General features: G+C 43.2%; 1 protein-coding gene and 1 pseudogene across 2 annotated transcripts; one reads left to right on the top strand and one right to left on the bottom strand.

Annotated features, from left to right (window-relative positions):
• Positions 1-1,015: 1,015 nt before the first annotated feature.
• On the bottom strand, positions 1,016-3,117 carry LOC148714753 (uncharacterized). The gene is made up of 2 exons (XM_088716102.2): positions 2,349-3,117; positions 1,016-2,266 (listed from the first exon to the last, which is right to left on the bottom strand). Exons 1-2 carry the CDS (start codon positions 2,940-2,942, stop codon positions 1,361-1,363), a joined length of 1,500 nt encoding a protein of 499 aa, XP_088572228.2. The 5' UTR covers positions 2,943-3,117; the 3' UTR covers positions 1,016-1,360.
• A 2,394-nt stretch (positions 3,118-5,511) lies between these two features.
• Positions 5,512-18,013, top strand: LOC148714752 (uncharacterized; annotated as a pseudogene). The gene is made up of 4 exons (XR_015975357.1): positions 5,512-5,962; positions 6,352-6,432; positions 17,521-17,644; positions 17,736-18,013. The product of XR_015975357.1 is annotated as an uncharacterized LOC148714752 (transcript).
• Positions 18,014-19,068: the final 1,055 nt, after the last annotated feature.

The raw sequence follows: 19,068 nt of genomic DNA, 5'->3' as shown, positions 1-19,068 counted from the left end.
CCAACGAGCGGAATTTCCTGAGGATTGACAACCCTCGGATGCCAGGCTAACCCGACGATCATCCCGGGAGCAGACTAGCCTGAAGCCCCGACCGGTCGCCTCGGCTTGCGCCAGCCTTGGCCGACCAACGAGCGGAATTTCCTGAGGATTGACAACCCTCGGATGCCAGGCTAACCCGACGATCATCCCGGGAGCAGACTAGCCTGAAGCCCCGACCGGTCGCCTCGGCTTGCGCCAGCCTTGGCCGACCAACGAGCGGAATTTCCTGAGGCTTGACAACCCTCGGATGCCAGGCTAACCCGACGATCATCCCGGGAGCAGACTAGCCTGAAGCCCCGACCGGTCGCCTCGGCTTGCGCCAGCCTTGGCCGACCAACGAGCGGAATTTCCTGAGGCTTGACGGCCCTCGGATGCCTGGCTAGCCCGATGATCATCCCGGGAGCAGACTAGCCGGAAGCCCCGACCGGTCGCCTCGGCTTGCGCCAGCCTTGGCCGACCAACGAGTGGAAGGTCCCGAGGCTCGGCCCTCGGATGCCAGGCTAACCCGATGACCATCCCGGGAGCAGACTAGCCTGAAGCCCCGACCAGTTGCCTCGGCATGCGTCAGCCTTGGTCGACCAACGAGTGGAATTTCCTGAGGCCTAACCCTCGGATGCCTGGCTTGGCGCCGGAAGGATTTCCTGAGGCCTAACCCTCGGATGCCTGGCTTAGCGCCGGAAGAATTTCCTGAGGCCTAACCCTCGGATGCCTGGCTTAGCGCCGGAAGAATTTCCTGAGGCCTAACCCTCGGATGCCTGGCTTAGCGCCGAAAGAGTTTCCTGAGGCCTAACCCTCGGATGCCTGGCTTAGCGCCGGAAGAATTTCCCGAGGCCTAACCCTCGGATGCCTGGCTTAGCGCCGGAAGAATTTCCCGAGGCCTAACCCTCGGATGCCTGGCTTAGCGCCGGAAGAATTTCCCGAGGCCTAACCCTCGGATGCCTGGCTTAGCGCCGGAAGAGTTTCCTGAGGCCTAACCCTCGGATGCCTGGCTTAGCGCCGGAAGAATTTCCCGAGGCCTAACCCTCGGATGCCTGGCTTAGCGCCGGAAGAATTTCCCGAGGCCCAACCCTCGGATGCCTGGCTTAGCGCCGGAAGAGTTTCCTGAGGCCTAACCCTCGGATGCCTGGCCTAGCGCCGGAAGAATTTCGGGAGCCAGGAGTCAGCAAGACGCTACCGAGAGTTAAAAGAAAAAGAAGGACGAAGGCGAGATGAAGAAACATTCAACTTGCATTAATTTTCATTGTTTCAAGGCCGAGGCCCATACAATTTGGCAAAACCCCGGTATACAAAAAAAAGAGAAGACAACGAAAGGTACAAGAGGTCAGCTTGGAGGAACTCCCGGGTCGGGAACGTCGGGCTCGTCCGCAGGAGGTAGGGAAGCAGCAGGAGAACCAGCAGGCAATGGCGCCGGAGAGGAGTCGAGAAGGGAAATCTCGCTCAGGTCAACTTCGGGGTACTTAGCCGACACCCTTGCCAGGCCCTCCTCGAAGCCTAAGATAAAGGCTTCGGCCCCCGCGTCCGACGCGTCACGGACAAACTCGTCGGACTGACGATAGGTCTGTACTGCCTCCGACATATCATGAGCGAACTCGGCGGACTGGCGATAAGCCTCTACCGCCTGACGCCCGATTTCCGCACTCCTCTCGGCCAGTGCCGCCTCTGCCCGCTCCATAATCTGGGCTTTCGCCTCCAAGACCTTCGCCACAATCCGGCCTTCCGCCTCGGTGGAGACCCTCAGCAGCTCAGCCCGAGCCTCCTTGTGCTTCGCTTCGGCAGCAATGCGAGCAGCCTCAGCCTCCGTCAGGCGCGAATGAAGCTCCTGATCGCTCGCACGGGACTTCTCCAAGGCCGACTCCAATTCGCCCAGCTTAGCTTCAAGAGACCGAATTCGGTCGCGGGCGTTGTCGGCTGACCGCTGGGCCTTCTCCCACCTCTCCCGGTAGTCGGCAGCCTTCCGGGACTGCTTCTCGGCCCGCTCATCCGCCTTCTTGACCTCGCCCTCGAGACCCGAGGCAAGCTCCTGAGCCTCCAACAGCTGCCTCTCGAGGGCAGCAAAGCCGAGTGCCCGCTCTTCGGCCTCCCGGAGCCTCGCCTCGAAGTCCCCGGTTGTCCTGCCTGCCACAGCCTGGCCTCCCTTTTCCACTGCTTTCAGCCGGTCCTCGGCCTTCGCCAGAAGCCCCGCCTGTTCCTTGTAGCACTCCTCCAGACGGATCATGTACTGGGCGAGCTAAGAAATAGGAAAAATAAGGGAGTCAGGCGGAGAACAACAGAGCCAATAAATGGTGAAAAGCGGCCAGAAGAACACTCACCGACATAAGACAGACACAGCTGGCAGCCCCAACGTCAGAGACCTCCAACTCCCGGACCCGCCGACGGTCCTTCTCCAGCAGCACTGTTTCGATGAGATTTCGGGCGCCATCGGTAGTGAAGGCAGACCCCGATTTCTCCCCAGAGCCGGACGGTGGTTCTGCAGCCTTACCCCTATCCATCGCCTGGGGAAGAGTCCGGCCGATCGCGCTCGGGGCGGGGGTCACCCCAGGAATTGATAGGGTCCCGCTCGGTCGGGGCCTCGGCGCGTCCCTCCTCGAGTCATCAGGAGCCGACCGAGTCGAAGGCCGGGTCGGGGACCGATCACGTCCGACCCGTCCGTCTCGGGCAGGCTCGGATGATACCTCCGGAGTAGCGGCAATCTTACCACCGGAGGGCTGATACAGCGTCAGCTGCCGGTCCGTGCCCACGACGTCTCCCTGATCGGTGGACCCGGACTCGTCGGTCGGCGTCGGAGGCACCTCCTTACGGGACTTCTTCGCCGGTGGGGCCCCGCTCGGAAGAGCTCGTTTCCTCCTCTGGGCTGCTTCCAGCAGGGACGCCCTACCAACAGCCTTTGTCTTCACCGACCGCATGACGTCGTCGATCTCTGCAAAAAGGACGGGATAGTCGGAGACGGAGAAACCAAAGGAAAGAACGGGACGAAAGAAGGGAAAAAGTCAAGAAAGAATCGGTGGCGGACTCACGGTCGGTGGGGACCGAGCTCAGACCGACATTCACCAAAGTATCCTCGGAAATAAGGCGGGCCACCGGGGGGAGCTGGCCCTCGGCAACCAACCCCTTCAAGGCGGCCAAGCCATCGGACTCCTCCCTTGACAGTCTCGATAGGCCGATCGGAGACTTCATCGGGGTCTCCCAGGTCGCCCTGATTTCCCAAGAGGGATCTGCATCAACAAAAAAGAAGCGCTCCTTCCATTTGTGAATGGAGGTAGGAGCCTCCTTGACAAGGCCGCATCCTCGCCGCGCTGCGAAGCACCACCACCCTTTGTCCTGGGGGTGGCCGCTCAGGCTGTAGAACTCCCAAAAAACATTCAGGGTGGCGGGGATCTCGTGCATACGGCAGAGAACCTGGAAGACCGTCAGGGCCCGCCACGAGTTCGGCACCAGTTGCGTCGGTGCCACTCTTAAACCCCGTAGCACCTGCATGACCAAGTCCGAAGGGGGAAAGCGGAACCCGGCCTGGAGAATGCCCTCATTGATGGCGATCTTCCCTGGAGGAGGATGGGACATCCTCTCCTCAGGCCCCGGGAGCGTGGCGTTGCAGGCCTCGGGAAGGTGGTACCGAGCCACGAGTCTGTCTAAGTCTGTGGCGACCAGCTCCGACTTAATTTGGTCTGCCCTCACTTCGCCCATTCCTAATGGCCAATAAACCTACGGTCAGGACGGGGACAGGAAGGGGGGAAAGACCGGAGCGACTGGAGTACACTAGTATAAGAGGGGAAAGTATGGAGAGCCCTAAGCTGAAGAATGGGGAAAACTCACCGGAAAAGAGGTAAGAGCGGCTCCGAGAGCGCCAAAGGAGAAACGAGCGAACAGTCCGACGGCAGCAACAGCGGCGCAAAGGGGAAACTTGAAAATATCTGTAAAGAAGAAGACGGACGGGGAAAGGCCCCCGATTAAATAGGCGGAAAGGCAAGTGACGCCTCAATGACGCCAGAGGACGCCTGGCTGCCGAAGGGTCGCTCGCGCCCCAAAGGCGAATCGACACCATTAAGGAAGGATGTCCGCCGAAATCCTCAGACTGCCGGGTCAGCAATAACCGCCATACGCCATAAAAAGGGCGGGGAGCTCGAAGCGCGCGCGCCTCTCCGAGGAACGGCGGCAATCCCGAAACATCACTCCCTTCACCTGTTCCCCTTCTGGTTCCAGGCTCGGAAGTGGGGGGCTACTGTTACGGGGGAAATAAGCCGCCATGCCCCACGTGACCGGCACGCGCGCCCAGGAAGACTATGGCTGCCCTTTGATCCAGCAATCCGACCCCGAGTCGGATATCCTCGGCTCCGCAGCCCGACCCCGAGTCGGCTGCCCTTTGATCCAGCAATCCGACCCCGAGTCGGATATCCTCGGCTCCGCAGCCCGACCCCGAGTCGGCTGCCCTTTGATCCAGCAATCCGACCCCGAGTCGGATATCCTCGGCTCCGCAGCCCGACCCCGAGTCGGCTGCCCCTTGATCTAGCGCTCCGACCCCGAGTCGGAGATCTCTTGATAACGACAGGCTATTCCCCAGAGGCACGCCGCGGCCTCCTGCTCCACTACTCCCTGCAACGGCTGTATCCGATGCTGCTCCACGATCTCCTGCATCAGCCGTACAAAGCGGAGCCCCACTATGCCCTGACGTGGCCGTACCCGGTGCTGCTCCACGACGCCCTGTAACGGCCATGTCAGTGGCCACACCATCGTGCCCCACGATAACGAACCCCCCTGAGAGACCCCCCAGCCAGGTATATATGCGGCTGGGGGGAGAAAGGGGGGAGGTGAGCAATATCTCCCAGAGCACTCTCTTACTTGCGATTATCACCTCTCCTCCTCCTCCAATCTCCTCTGACTTGACCGTCGGAGGGCCATCACCACCCTGGTGGTGGTGCAAGGCTTGTTTGCAGGTTTCTTGGCGGAAGGTGGAGCGCAGCCAACACCAACCAAGACAACTCAGACGGAACCCCGTTCACACCGCAGTGCCAATCGTTCACGGTTTGGACCACCAGCAACAGGAGGGTTTTATGCCAGACTCACCCTAAGAGCAGGTTGCATTTAGATTGAAGATGACTCTACTGTTGTGATTCAGTAGATCCAGGATCATTGCAGGACGTCGTGTGGACTAGGGGTTGTAGTGTTTTTTCAAGCTTTTTATGTCTATAGAGAGGCGAACAGAGCAAACGACGAGCTGAGTTGCCTCTTTTTATTTCGATGGTAGTTTTTGGCATGATTCAGTGGATCCAGTATCATTGCACGACGCCGTGTGGGCACCCATTGCTATAGGGCATTTAAGGCTAACTAGGAATTGTAGTGTTTTCAAGCTTTCTATATCTATAGAGAGGCGAAGGGACGGGAGGCTAGGTTGTCTCTTTTAATTTCAATGATAATTTTCGGTGTAGTTATAAAATGGCACCTTATTTTTTTATTTTGGGTGTAGTTATATATGTAACCCTCTCATAGCTTTTTTGGGTCTCGGGGCTTAGGGGGGAAGACAGAAAGGAGAGGCGGGCATGGACGGGGCCGACGGCGAGGAGTTCTCGGTGGGGTGCATCCTCGCCATCAAGACGACGCTCGGCGACGAGTTCGAGGGCCAGATCATCACCTACGACCACCCTTCCAACATCCTCGTCCTTCATATCCTTTTCGTTCCCCATGGTTCTCCTCCGATATCTCTCCTGCTGCTCTACTCTTTCGTTTTCTTTGGTTCGATCGCTTGTTTTCTTTGACATAGGAGCGCACAGGAGGGCGGCACCAAGCCCGGGGCTCAGCGGAACCTTCGGCTCTTGAAGGCCAACTACATCAAGGACTTCACCCTCTTGGGGAGGGGCGAGGACCCTCTTGACCACAAGAAGTGCTACGTCGATCTCGCCGGCATCCAGGCGAGGGAGGAGGCTGCGCTGAGGTGCTGATCCGGTTCTTGTTTTGGTTTCTTTTGCTTTTTATTGATTTTCTTGAATTCGTTAAAGGGATGAACTCTGGAGCAGGCTTATTTGATTCTTGCATTCTTAATTTGATTTATTCATTGCTTAGACCTAGTTGGTCGAATGTTATGTTCTTTTACTCTTTCTGGGGCTTTTTTCTCCTCCTAAATTTGTCCAATAAACGATCTTTGGAGCAAAAAACAATGGGATACCTCTTGTTTTTATATGTCAGGAGCTATTTCCTTGTTTATTTTCATAGAAATTGTTCTTGAAATATATTCTGTTTTTTATTTGTATGGGAAATATCAAGACCCGTTAACCTTGAATCTTATTGATGCCTTTTTTTCATGATTTATGGGGTGTAATGCAGACAAGCAGAGATCGAAGCTGAGCGGATTGGCATTGGGGTCACCTCTGAGGCTCAGACTATTTTTGATGCATTGTCCAAGACGTAAGTATATGCTGTCCTTTTGATCGAACACCATGGTCCCTGATTGTCTAATTAAATATTGCAAGAAATAGTCAGTCTTGGGTAATCATAAGTCACCTTTATTTTCTTTTATTGCAATTATGGTTTTGATTACTATGTCAAAGTTCTAAAGTTCTTTCAGTTTGGTTTTTCCCCTCCTTCCTGCGCATACCTATGTAGGCTAAGAAAGGGCTACACAGTATCGGCAACTCTCCACTAGGACCAATAGGATGTTAGGCATAACCACATCACCTGCACTTGGAAAACTTGTGATGCATCCCACCTAAGGCAACAGACCTGCTTAATTCCATCAACAAATTGCAGAAAATTCTCCTCAAATGCATGAGCCTCTCAAGGAGCAAGTTACTAGCCACGAGCAAATCTCTCAATTGGTGTAAATCCTTTCCTTTGGTGTTATTGTTAAGGTTGGATGACCGAGCTTTGCATTTGAAGACATAATCTGAATATAGAATTTGGTTGTTCACATGTGCTAACTATTAACATAGAGTAGTGGAAGGAACATTCTGCTGTGGCATGGAGTTTCATCAGAATTTGGAGCTGTCCCTTCTAACAAAATCTGGAGTGACGAAATGAACACAAAAAGATGGCACATTAGATTCATGTATTGTTCTAAGAAGTAGACCGTGCTATATTAACTGTCGTATTATTGGTTGAGATCTGCTGACAGTTGCAGTCAATTTTCTATTAGATAAATCAGCATGAATTCTGATGAACTCTATCATTTATGCAATATGAGGGTTTCTGGTTGGCCTTTGGCGAGCCCATCATGTTTTTGTTTTCCGATCAGTGCAATGACGGGTGTATTTGGTTACATGAGAGAAGTTTGTGATTAAGGTTTTGATAAAGATAAGCTGTAAATTCAGGCCAAGAGCAGCAGGCGGCCTAATCAATATGTTCTAGACCAATCTGTTAGTCATTATCTTCAAATAAGTTCAAGACTAATATGTTGCACTTTTGTTTATTTTAGGTTTGTTCAAACCAGATAGGGGACTGAAAGTGACACTGAAATTATCAGAGTTTGTTGAGAAGCAAGTGACATGGAAGGATTTTGGCTGAAGTTAGATGTGGTCACGATGAAGGTAGACTATTTGATATTGATAGATAAACCAGTATGCCATGGAAGATTAAAAATTCTTCAGTCTTCCATCTTGGCCAGGATAGACTACTCTGTCCATCTCGTTATTGGAGACCAACCAAGATGACTGAGATATATGAGTTTGAAAAACTTAGTTGGGCTTTGTTTACACAAGTCTACCAAAACCTAAAATTAATAATATTCAAAAAATGCTGTCTGTTTGTTTTTCTCATAAAGCTTTGGAAAAACTGATAGGTCATAAAATCTGAAAATTTGAATTCTATGAAAAACAACTTCCACCCTATTATTAATAAAACTTGTTTTACATATAGTTAGGTTTTATGATCAGTTGTATTCATTTGTTTAAATAAAACTCACAAAATACCAAAATCTGGCTTTGGGAGGTGATAGCTTTCTGTCCATAATTTCTGAAGTAAGCATTACGCTGTTTTCTGCTCATCGAAACCAATGCTTTGCAGTCGTTGTGGTATCAGAATCACTATGAGACCGTTCTTCATACAAAATGTCTAGTTCACTCTCATATGTTCCTATGAACCAGCAGTAAGTTCTCTATAGTCAAATCTTTACCTTTGTTTTTTTAAAATGCTAGAACATTTTATTTAGATCCAGTGGTTTTCTATCTACAATCTAGAAATTTCAGCATATTTCTGTCTATGATTTACAAATTAGTAGCATATGATGTCAGCCTTATGAGTTATGATGTTATCTGGAAGGAAAATCTCAACCTTTGGGTGACTCATGACGTTCTCTTCTGTGCAAAGTGAGAATTTAAATATGCTATTTTGATGATCATAGGTTTATTAAATCATCATTTCCTCCCATTATAGCCAGCATCTAATCCTTAAATCTCGAGCTCATCTAGATCCCTGTAGTTAAGAATGACATCTCATTCATGGTCTGCCGTACCGCCCCATATTGTTCGGTACAGGGTATACTGTACCGTACTGAAAAAAATCGGTACAAAACTTAATTTTGACTCGGTACAAGCCTCATACCACCTTGTACCGAGGCATACCGATCTGTATCGAGATGTACCAAGGTGCATACCAGCCCGTACCGAAGCGTACAGACCTGAATTGAGGCATACTAAGATAAAAATTGAGAAAAAATGGCTAGAAAACTATTTGGGTATAGGAGCGTACCATTCTGTACCGTATCATACCGAACTGGTAAGGTACCGATATGGTACCTAGTATCGAAATTGCAGACCTTGATCTCATCTATCTTAACTCTTATGCTCTTAATTTTTATAAGCACTCGTCATGAAGCTGAAGCTTCTCGCTGTGATCTACATCTGTCACCTGCTGATAGAGACCTCAACTTCTTTTGCTGATAGATCTTGACATTTTAATACAACACTATTATGGATCTAAATAAAGAGAATCCATATGATCGTAGTTTTTCGTTTTTTGGCAATTGAACAAAATTATCAATTCACAGCAGGGATATTTAAGGTGAATTCTAATATCACAAAAAAAGGATCAATCTACTGGAAACAAGATCAAGATCTGGTAAGTGCAAGGTTCCATTATATTTCTACATAAATACCAGAATTGCAGCAACATACTTTTGTGACTATAACAACAAATAAAGTTGACCTTTCCTGGATTTTTAGCCACTTTTATTGGTTTTGATTGTTCAGGATAAACCTCCAAGAGATGCCAATCACCTTTATTTCTTAAATTATATTCCTTATTCCCTCCTTTTTTCCCAAAAAAAAAAAAATCTTGAGCACTCCTTCCACAAAAAATAGTATTCTTGCCCATCTGACAAGTGGGGCTATTATTATCATGTTCGGGTAGCTCTTTGTTATATGATATGGTTCAATTACTGAAATTTCAGCAACATACTCCCATGACTAAACAACAAACAAAATTGACATCTCTTGGCCTGTTTAGCCACTTTTATTGGTTTTGACTGATCAGAATAAACCTCCAACAGATGCCAATCACCTTTGTTTCTTTAAAGTTATACACCTCATTCCCCTCCTTTTCTCGAAAAAAATTCCTTGAACACTACTTTCACAAACTAGTATTGCTGCCCAGCTGACAAGGGGGGCTATTATTGTCATGTTCAGCTAGATTTTTGTTATATGATTTGGACCCATGCTTTAAGATACAAGTCAGGAAGCTATTTGGTCCACTATTACATAGAACAGGAATTGGAAAGTCTCTTTGAGCCTATAAATAACAGGGCCTGTCAACGATTCTTCACTAAGGGCTCGAGAAAATGGTAATAATTACTTAGGGCCTGTTTGGGAGAATCCTGATGGATCTGGTGAGATCTAGTAGGATAGGTTGGAGAGAGAGGAGGAAGGGAGAGAGTGGGAGGAGAGGGAAGGGAGACGCGGAGGGGTTGCAGGGCTCGATTCCTGTAGGATGAGAAAAAAGACCTCAAGTGCTCTTTTCTTCATCCCACAAGGACCAGGCCTACAATAGTAATGATACCCCCATGTCTCCCTCTCCCTTCTCCCTCTCTCTTCCATCCACCCCACCTCGCGTGATCTACTCCAGCTTCCTGCCAGACCCAGTGGGATTTTGCTAAACAATCGCATAGTAACTTAAATATCCTGGTAAAAGATATTCTAAGACATCTTGACTAAATCTTTCCTCCTATAGTCTCTTAGATTTCGGAAGTTGGTCTTCTATTTAGTCACCTTATTCCACCCTTACTCTCCTGGGAAACAAATTGTCATCAACCCCCTCTAATCTCTCATGCATAGTCAACAGTTCAGCACTCAGATCTCATGAGATCAAAGTGATTAATATAGTTTGCTCCTTTCTCATGTGAGGTTAGTATCTTCCTGATCCCAGTCTCATGTAAAAGCTCAGTCATCCACTTTACCTGGTCTCTCCCTTTGTCAATCTCTCTCCCTCTCTCCTTCCCTGCCCGCCTCTCTTGTTAACACAAACGCACATAACTTTGTCGTTGTGTGAACCACTACCATCAGTTGACATAATCTTCACCATGCCTTACATCAAATATAAGGAGGGCTAAAGTTTATGATGCTATCAGCCTGCATATGCATAGCAAAGAGTGTTCTATTAAGCTAAACTCTAAGGTTATATCAGGAAATGGAGAAATTTTCCACTTTTATAGGGGTCAACAATCTCGCTTAGCATAAGCAGAAATAGCTCAAGTAGAGAAACGATTGTCTTTATTGCATATTCACGTTTCTTGCTATTTCCGTCACTAGTAAATCATTATACCATAGCGAACATCCAATTCTTTTTTCAATTGCGTTTTGAGTTTAGACAAGCCTATTGCAATCCTCCTTTATCTTATATGTAATTTTTTGCAATCATGACCTTTATGTTCCACATAGTCATTTAATTGATGTGAACCTCCCTATCTCTTGACTACACCATCCTCATGGGCATATAAGCTGTTAATCAAGCTGTAACCAACTTATTTCTATAAATGCTTACTATTTTCAGCAGCTGTCTGTTTATAAATTTCAGAAAGAAATGGTTTGCTTATCTTTATATTGAGACTACGGGCCATAATTTACTGCAGTCTCTTTTGACATACACACAATCTACATTGGTTGTGGGATTCATCATGAATAGATAAAGGTGGGCATCTCAAATGGGCCCCAATAATATTAGATAAATGAGTCATATCACATGGGGCTGATGTGCTGGATCTATTGATAGTCCAAAGAAATCAGGCATATCTATAATTATGTAGATAGTAAGAACATATACGATCTTCATTTGATGGCTGCACCAGATACAAGATCATATGTTTTCATGTAACTCAAGCTTTTGTATCAGACATTTTTTACATGTCCAAAGTTGTTTCTGAAGTTAAGAAGTAACAACCATGAAGATTGCGAACTAAATAACAACTACAAAGGCTCCTGATATTTGGGTTTGTTTTTTAATTGACTTCTAGGTTTTGATATCAGATTCATTGTAGTTTTTTACTTGTGGATGGTTATGTAGAAACTATATTTTAGATAAATGGTAGTACATGAATAGCAATGTTATCATTGTGGAGAATTTTAATTCCGAGTAGCCTTATGCAAGGGTTAATTTCAAGGGTTATGTAAAATGATATGGTGGTGGAGAGAGCAGGGATACATTGAATGCTTGATTGAACTCACAATAGCATGCCTGATAGGAGTAGTAGTAAAGTGGTATGTCTTTGTTTTATTTTAATTAATAATTTCAGAATAGGCCCAATGCTCATGTTCTTGCTAGAGTTCCAGTCTTGATCTAATGCTTTCTGTTAGTTCCCTGGAGTGCCAGATTGAAAAGGTGCTGGATAAGTGTAGAAAAACTGATGAGTGTTTAAAGTGAATTACAATCATTTTCTTTCCTCTTAGCTTTTGTGACCTTCCTGGCGGGTAGTATGAGAAGGGATCAAGACTCAGCCTGTCCACTTTGCCAGTGATTGAGCAGCTGACCATCCATGGTTTTCTTTGCTCGGTCAACCTATAAATCGTTTACCTACAGCCTATAAATCGTTTACCTATAGTGGTATCCTTTATCATATTGTGGTTGGTTTGGTTACTTTCTTGCATATATAGTTGTATTAGTCTATCCCAACAAAGGTACCCTCCCATAGATACAGTAACAATTCAACAATGAATAAAGGACCCTAAAGATGATGAAAAGGTGGAGGAAATAACATTACAAAACAATTGGAGAAATGTATATTGGAAAGAGTATGGTTTTAAGCAATGCAGAGGGAATTCTATGTGGAGCACTGAACTATCTGTATAGAAAGCCGGATTTGAAGCTCAGGCAAGTCAAAAAGAAAGTCCATCGTAAGAGTATGATTTCAAGCAATGGAGAGGGAACTCCATGTGGAACACTGAACTATTGTCTGTATAGAAAACCAGGTTTAAAGCTCGGGCAAGTCAAAAAGACATTCCATCATATACCAAAAACAAAACCTGATCTTTATCTAATAACTTCTATTCCCAGCAGACAGGCAAGGTATTCAAAGTTCTACTGGACACCCTGATGTAAGGAGGAAAGCCAATCCATGAATAGCTATCAGTTGACATTGAAGAAGAGTACCATGAGTCCCCAGGGGGAGACAACTTTCAATGAGCAATACTTTTACATTGAATGCTTGAACCACTACTTGGACAGTGAATGACCTTGTCTAGTCTCTTTGGAAGATCCTTGCACCTTCCCTTCATCTTGTCTCGGGACCCATCTCAATTTGTGGCAAGGTTGTGCAAGTGCTGAACACATCTTTGACTAGACAGTTGGTTTGTGATGGCCAATTTACTGCTCCACCTTTTGCATATAACTAATTTTAGGCCATTTCTTCATCATTCTGTACCCAATGGTTTTACTGACCATTGATAGATAAATGTGTGAGGTAATGGTTGTTGATTTCCTTGGTTGGTGAATATCCTTGGAACATCAAATGGATGCAGTAACCTTTGATTGCTTGTGCTTGGTTTGGAGTTTATTAGTCAAACAGATTAAGAAAATCATAATCCAGAGGTGAATTCGAGGATTTTATTTGGATCCTGACATGTTTGAGCAATGGGAACACGAGCCATTTCATTGGGATCATCACGTGGAAACAATCATCTGATGATGTTTGAAGGACAATGCTGAGATTTGATCATTTTTACTTAATTGATGATAGGAGAGGGCTCTAGCGTACTAAATGGTGAACTAGAGGAGTTTTTACTCTGTGAAGGTTTGGGGCATGTTTTTGGTTCTTCTCTACTACTGTATAGACTCTCTTATAAATAAACAGGGGGAGCAAGTTGCTACCTCCTATTTAAATCAAGTTGCTATTGTACATACTCTCTTATACAGGATCTGTTACTAATTTTTGGTAGGTCATACTGCAAACATGGTCATGAATATCAGTCGGGCTAACTGACCAACCATGTTTAGTTTTCAGGAGCACTTTTCTGGTAAAGATGAGAGGACAAGCCTGATTAGTCTTGGGGTCACTCATGCAAATCCACTGTGTATTAGTTTGGTGGGCCTGAGAACATGCGAGGGGATATTACAATCTAAAGTAACAGATAGATCTGTCTGAGGTTTAATGGCGTAATATGGATGTCGAAATAAAAATAAAATATTAATGCTGGTTTCATAACATGATTTGTCCAATATTAGTCTGAAGCCTTTTTAGTCATCTCATTTGGTTTTTGAACAGCTTTGGGACAAACAATCCAAAACAAAGAAAACAACAAGCAATCTGGTGCAGGATGGGTAGAAGAAAGGGATCTTTAAGGTTGGATTGCCAAGGTTTTAAGTATAAACTGCTGGAATTTATGGTTTGTATTGGAAATTGGGCTAATATGTAAATGATAAGAGTGGAAGTTATATTGAAACTTACTAGGATACAAGGTTCTGACCTAAATGTTGAGAACCAATGACTTAGATCGAGGTTCAAGAGTTCTATGAGAGAATAATAGAAGTACAAATATGCTGAAATTAGACTGTAATTTGAAATATAACAATTTCAGTGACAAACTTGAAAATAATATGAACTGATTTGATTGGAAACTCTTAGGGATGCTAGAGAGTGAGAAGTAGGAGATTGATTGTGGGATTAGGTCAGATGATGATTAGATGGGATGAAAATAAAGAAAAAACAAAGATGGAAGCGTGAAATTCTAAGTACTGGAGGAACCTTGTTAGAGTTGGAAGAGAGGACAATTGGTGGCATTCTAGCACTTTGATGTCTAGGTGTTGAACCAGGGTAAGACTTCATTTCATAGAACTACACCATTAAAAGAGAGAAAAGACTAGCCACATTTGTACCATAATAGGGGTCAACAGTACAATTTGCTTCCTAAAAGTAGGTTGTACTCCTACCACCAAAAACCGAACAAAAAGACAAAAGAAAATAAGGAAAAAAAACAACTATGTTCCAGTCATCTAGCTGAAAAGCAATATGTTTATTAAGCCAGCATCATTGACCAGATAGTAAATAAGTGACGAAAAAATCAAATAAGAAAAATCTCCAAAGTTGTTATCCATTTTTCTCTTAACCAACTCCTTGATTCTAGAAGTAGGAGGGTGCCAACTGGTTCAGTTGGTAGTCTCTACATGTTGATACCACCGACCTGGGTTCAATCATGTCCACACTCAATTTCGGCCAGGCTTCCTTCCATCCTAATACCAAAAAAAAAGAAGGAAAAAAAGTGAAATAGGGCTCCTAGGTGGACCAGGCATCTAAATATTGATTAGATCTTTCCGCATTTTCTAATTCTTTGACCAATTCTTATCATTCCATTAAATAAATTATTGTGAAACCAGGATGCACAACATTTACATGCTTGAGAAGTTAAAATGATATCTAACACATATACATATCAATAACTAGCACATGAACAACTGTTACTTAAATTGGAAGTTTCAAAGTCTGTGCATAGTACTCAAGAATAAGTGTACCATCAGTGAAGTAACACACATATACCACATTGAGATGACTAGAATGACATTCTGCATGGATGGAAGTCAATGATGACTTGAAGTTGGTATAAAGCAAAAAACTAATTTACATGTGCTCATGCACAATATCTACCTAAGCATGAAAAATTTAAAGCATTTTTCTTATGCATAACTTTCATCTAAAGAAATCATTTTTGTTCTTTAATCATTTCTAATATTTCAAACTTTTGAATATTCACATACAAAAGCACATGCGGACACACATACACACACATGGGGTGAGAGAAAGAGAGGGGGCAAGTGTGGTCTTAAAATAGCGCATGCCAATAGAAACATCATTTTATCATGCTAATGACTGAGAAATGTGCGATATTGTGAATGAAAACTAATGGATTCAGAAATTGACAAATATACTGAGAAGGTCGTTTCAAATGAACCCACAATGGTGAGTGTTCAGCTTTGCTAAACCCACATAATTATGGTCTTATCACCATTTTTATTAAATTAAAACATTAAAGTAATTTCGTGAAACATATTAAGACCCTGACTTGATTTTCTAATCTAATCAATTTTTAACCTAGTTGTAGACAAAACATAATAAAAAATATAACCAAGATATTATAACTCTTTAACCTATCAGCACTCTCCAAAATAAGCAGTCCTCATAGGGTATTATTAAATTTTTATATTTTGATTTATGGTGGAAATAATTCATAAAAGAACAAATATTATTGCTTTTTTGTGGAGACCTATCATTGGTCCATAGATTAATTTCATTTTTAAGGAGAATATGATTTGGAAAGTAGAGTTCTGATCTTATTTGAAAATCTATTGAGTAACTAGTCTCAGTGCTACTCCTGGTCACATGCCGAAAAGGAGTTTTAAGAATAATATAGGCACCTGTACCTAGGGTTATATGGAACTCTGATTTTCTTTTTTGTTATTTAATTTCTAGTCAAATATTGAGTATTTATTTTATAATGTTTTTTTTCGTTGATTGTCATGCTTCATCCTTCACCATTCTCTTCTTCTACCATAGAATCATTCACTAGGTTTTTTCTCTGTTCTGAGACCTTATTTTCCGTTTGTTCTTTCTTCCTCTCTCATCTTACTTTGTGCTGTCAGATACCTCTAGTTAGGTTATATGATGCTCATTCTTTCTTGGGTATCTAATCTTGGACCCTATCTCTTTTAGTTGCATAGAGTTCTTTGGACATTCGATCTTTAATTTTAGATGCCTTATGTGTTAGATCTTTGGCCCTGGGCACTTCATCTCTCCACACACTGGTTCTATCCTTCTCAGAATCATGAGAATCTCTTGCATCAAGCCACTGAGGCAATCAAACCAAGTCGCATCCTGGCTTGTTCTTGCACCTGTTTCTCTACAGTATAAATGTACAAATATCTTTATGCCAATGAAACATTTTGTTGCTGTCAACATCATGCAAATGTTTCAATCTACTGCTGTTGATGAGATCAACATTTCCTATAAAGTTCAGAAGATTATTTCCAGCCATAATATATTTTTTTTGTAAAATAACAGCGGAAACTGCAGAAATCCAAAAATGAATTAGGTTTTTGAAGAGAAATCTACAAGGGGAAAGAACCATCTCTCAAGGGAATCACATCCATTATCTGTGGCAAATCCACAGAGAGAAAAAATAGAGAAAAGGAGGAAGAAAAAGAAAGCACCAGGGAATTTCATCAATTTAAAAAACAAATTGTCTATTGGCTCAGAGGTCTTTTTAAGTTATTTATCTGTGTGAAGACACCTTAGATCCTTTACTAATTAAATAATAACGAAACTTGACAAAATTTGGATTCCATTGGGATTTGTACAGAAAGAAGTCAATATCAATCCATGTATATGCTGTCTCCTAGTCTAAACATGTACCTGCAGGACTTAAGGACTTCGATTCTTGTTAAAATAAGACCCAGAAGTCCAAATTCAGTCCAAGAAGTTTAAGAAACTATAACATCTAACCTGCCTATGCTAAAAGACTCAAAATCAGTAAAATGACAGAAAATAATCTAAAAACCGAATAATCTAGAGCTAAACAAATCTGGATCTGAACTGCATCAGACTGTCACAGCAAATGAAAGTTTTCCCATTTTATCTGCTTTTCCTAGAATCCAGCTTATCAGCATGCTTCCCAGAGTGCACATTGCTGCAGCAATTATTGCAGGGATATTAGATGCTGTTGCATCAATATTATTACCCAAAGAATCTCGACCCTGGGCCAAGTAGCGTAACTTGTTGTAGACCTAATATAACTGCATACCAGCTGCATGGGATTTCTAGGTGATTATGAGTTGCAACAATATTACCAGACTCTAGATGGTAGCTAGTATATTGCTGAATTATGAAGACGTTTACATGTACCCTAGTTATGAAAATCAAGTAATTTTTCCTTCCCTGGGCAAAAAAATATATATGCATGTGTCTGTTTATTTGTAACAGAAAAATAGAAGCAGAAGTAATTATGATTTCTTTACAGTTCATTTTATGGACCTTGTTCTCAGTTTTTTCCAATCTTACATGCCAAGTAAACTTGAATGTCATGTCAGGCTTCCAGTTCGTTGGGATAAGACTGTCATAGTGGTTATGAATGAAGTTCGTGTATGCAGTCCATATCTCCCTGAAAATGTTAGCGGGGGGATACCAGCTGCTAATGAACGGGTCAAGAAAGTGGTAACTACATGCATTATGATTTTTCCTGGAATACTTCAAGCTTATGAACCACGTAAAGACTTCTTACGTAAATTTTTTTTGAACTATGTAGCTTGAGCTTGAAAGGAAAAGGTTGCAAGTTCATTCATCTGGTCAGTTTTGATCCTCCGTACGTCTTGGCATGTAGCTTGCGGACATAATTACAGGCTTGCTTTTGGAGCCTCAAGTAACATAACCTAGTGATATATTTGATTCTTAGCGCTCATTATCATCGGTTGTGTTTATATTTAACTTTTATGCTAGAAGAATTCTAACTAGCTGCAGCATTGATCGTAAGTAAACCTCTGTTTTCTATATATGCTTGGAGAATCAGTTAGAAAGATTCATTTCTCCTCCCTAGTCGGGTGGCTATGACTATCCGTCTTGGAATGCCTTCTACGAGTTCCCTTGTTGAGAATTGACTTTACGGATAACTCTGCACGTCTGACAGAAAGAAAGAAGGCAAGGGAAGGACACAGAAATGCATGATGTTCATGGAGCATGGAGTAATAACTTTTTTTTTTTAATACTTGATCATAAATATTTTGCAAGAATGTGTTGAACCCTACTTCCCAAATGGCAGAAACACACTAGAGTTCATGTCCTAGTGTTTCAAATTTAGTACAAACAGATAATTTTGATGGCCAAAAGCTAAGTGACTGGGGTCCAATTTGGTATTCCTGTTGAGCGGTAAAAGCTTTAGAAGAGTTTTTAATAAAAAACTATTTGATATTTGGTAATTATATTTGTTAAGGGAGGTAAAATATTAATATTTATTTGGTAACCAAAGCATGAAAATGCCTGTAGTATCCGAAATGAAAATGATAATAAAAAATACTGTATAGTATTTTTATTAATTATTTTGTACTATCAAAAATATTATTATAAAGTTAAAATATTTATAAATTATTTATTTGACTGCCATATTTTTCATGTGTCTATTGATGTAGCAGATATAGATGACAAGACCATTTTTCTTATTCACTAAACCACTAGAAAAGCAAGATTTAATTACTGTAATAATTCCAGGAAAATAGCCAGCTAGTTGATTTTTGAATCCATTGCATGCTTCCACCTTATAAAATGCTACATGGGAGTGCTTATGATGAAGCCCTAGAATACACAGCTAGTGGAAATGATTAGCCAAATTTTGAAAATCTATTATATTTTTTTCTTAAAAATAAAATAGATATATATTTTATTTCTCAAGCAAAAAAGAATAAGATATGCAAAATATATTATATTTATTTCTTAAAAAGAAATGATGGGGATTATATTCATGGAGATTACTGTTGTCAGAAATTATGAACATTTAATATGTGTTTCCCTTCATTGAAGTTAAACAACACGTATATACATTCCATGCTTGTTCTAATGGTTAATTAACTTCATTCTCTTCCTTATGA

Source organism: Phoenix dactylifera, chromosome 2 (assembly GCF_051530095.1).
Source record: "Phoenix dactylifera cultivar Ajwa chromosome 2, Ajwa_hap1_PhDact_Kaust_v1.1, whole genome shotgun sequence".
Lineage (NCBI taxonomy): Eukaryota > Viridiplantae > Streptophyta > Magnoliopsida > Arecales > Arecaceae > Phoenix > Phoenix dactylifera.
This window is presented reverse-complemented; position numbering and strand designations above follow the sequence as displayed.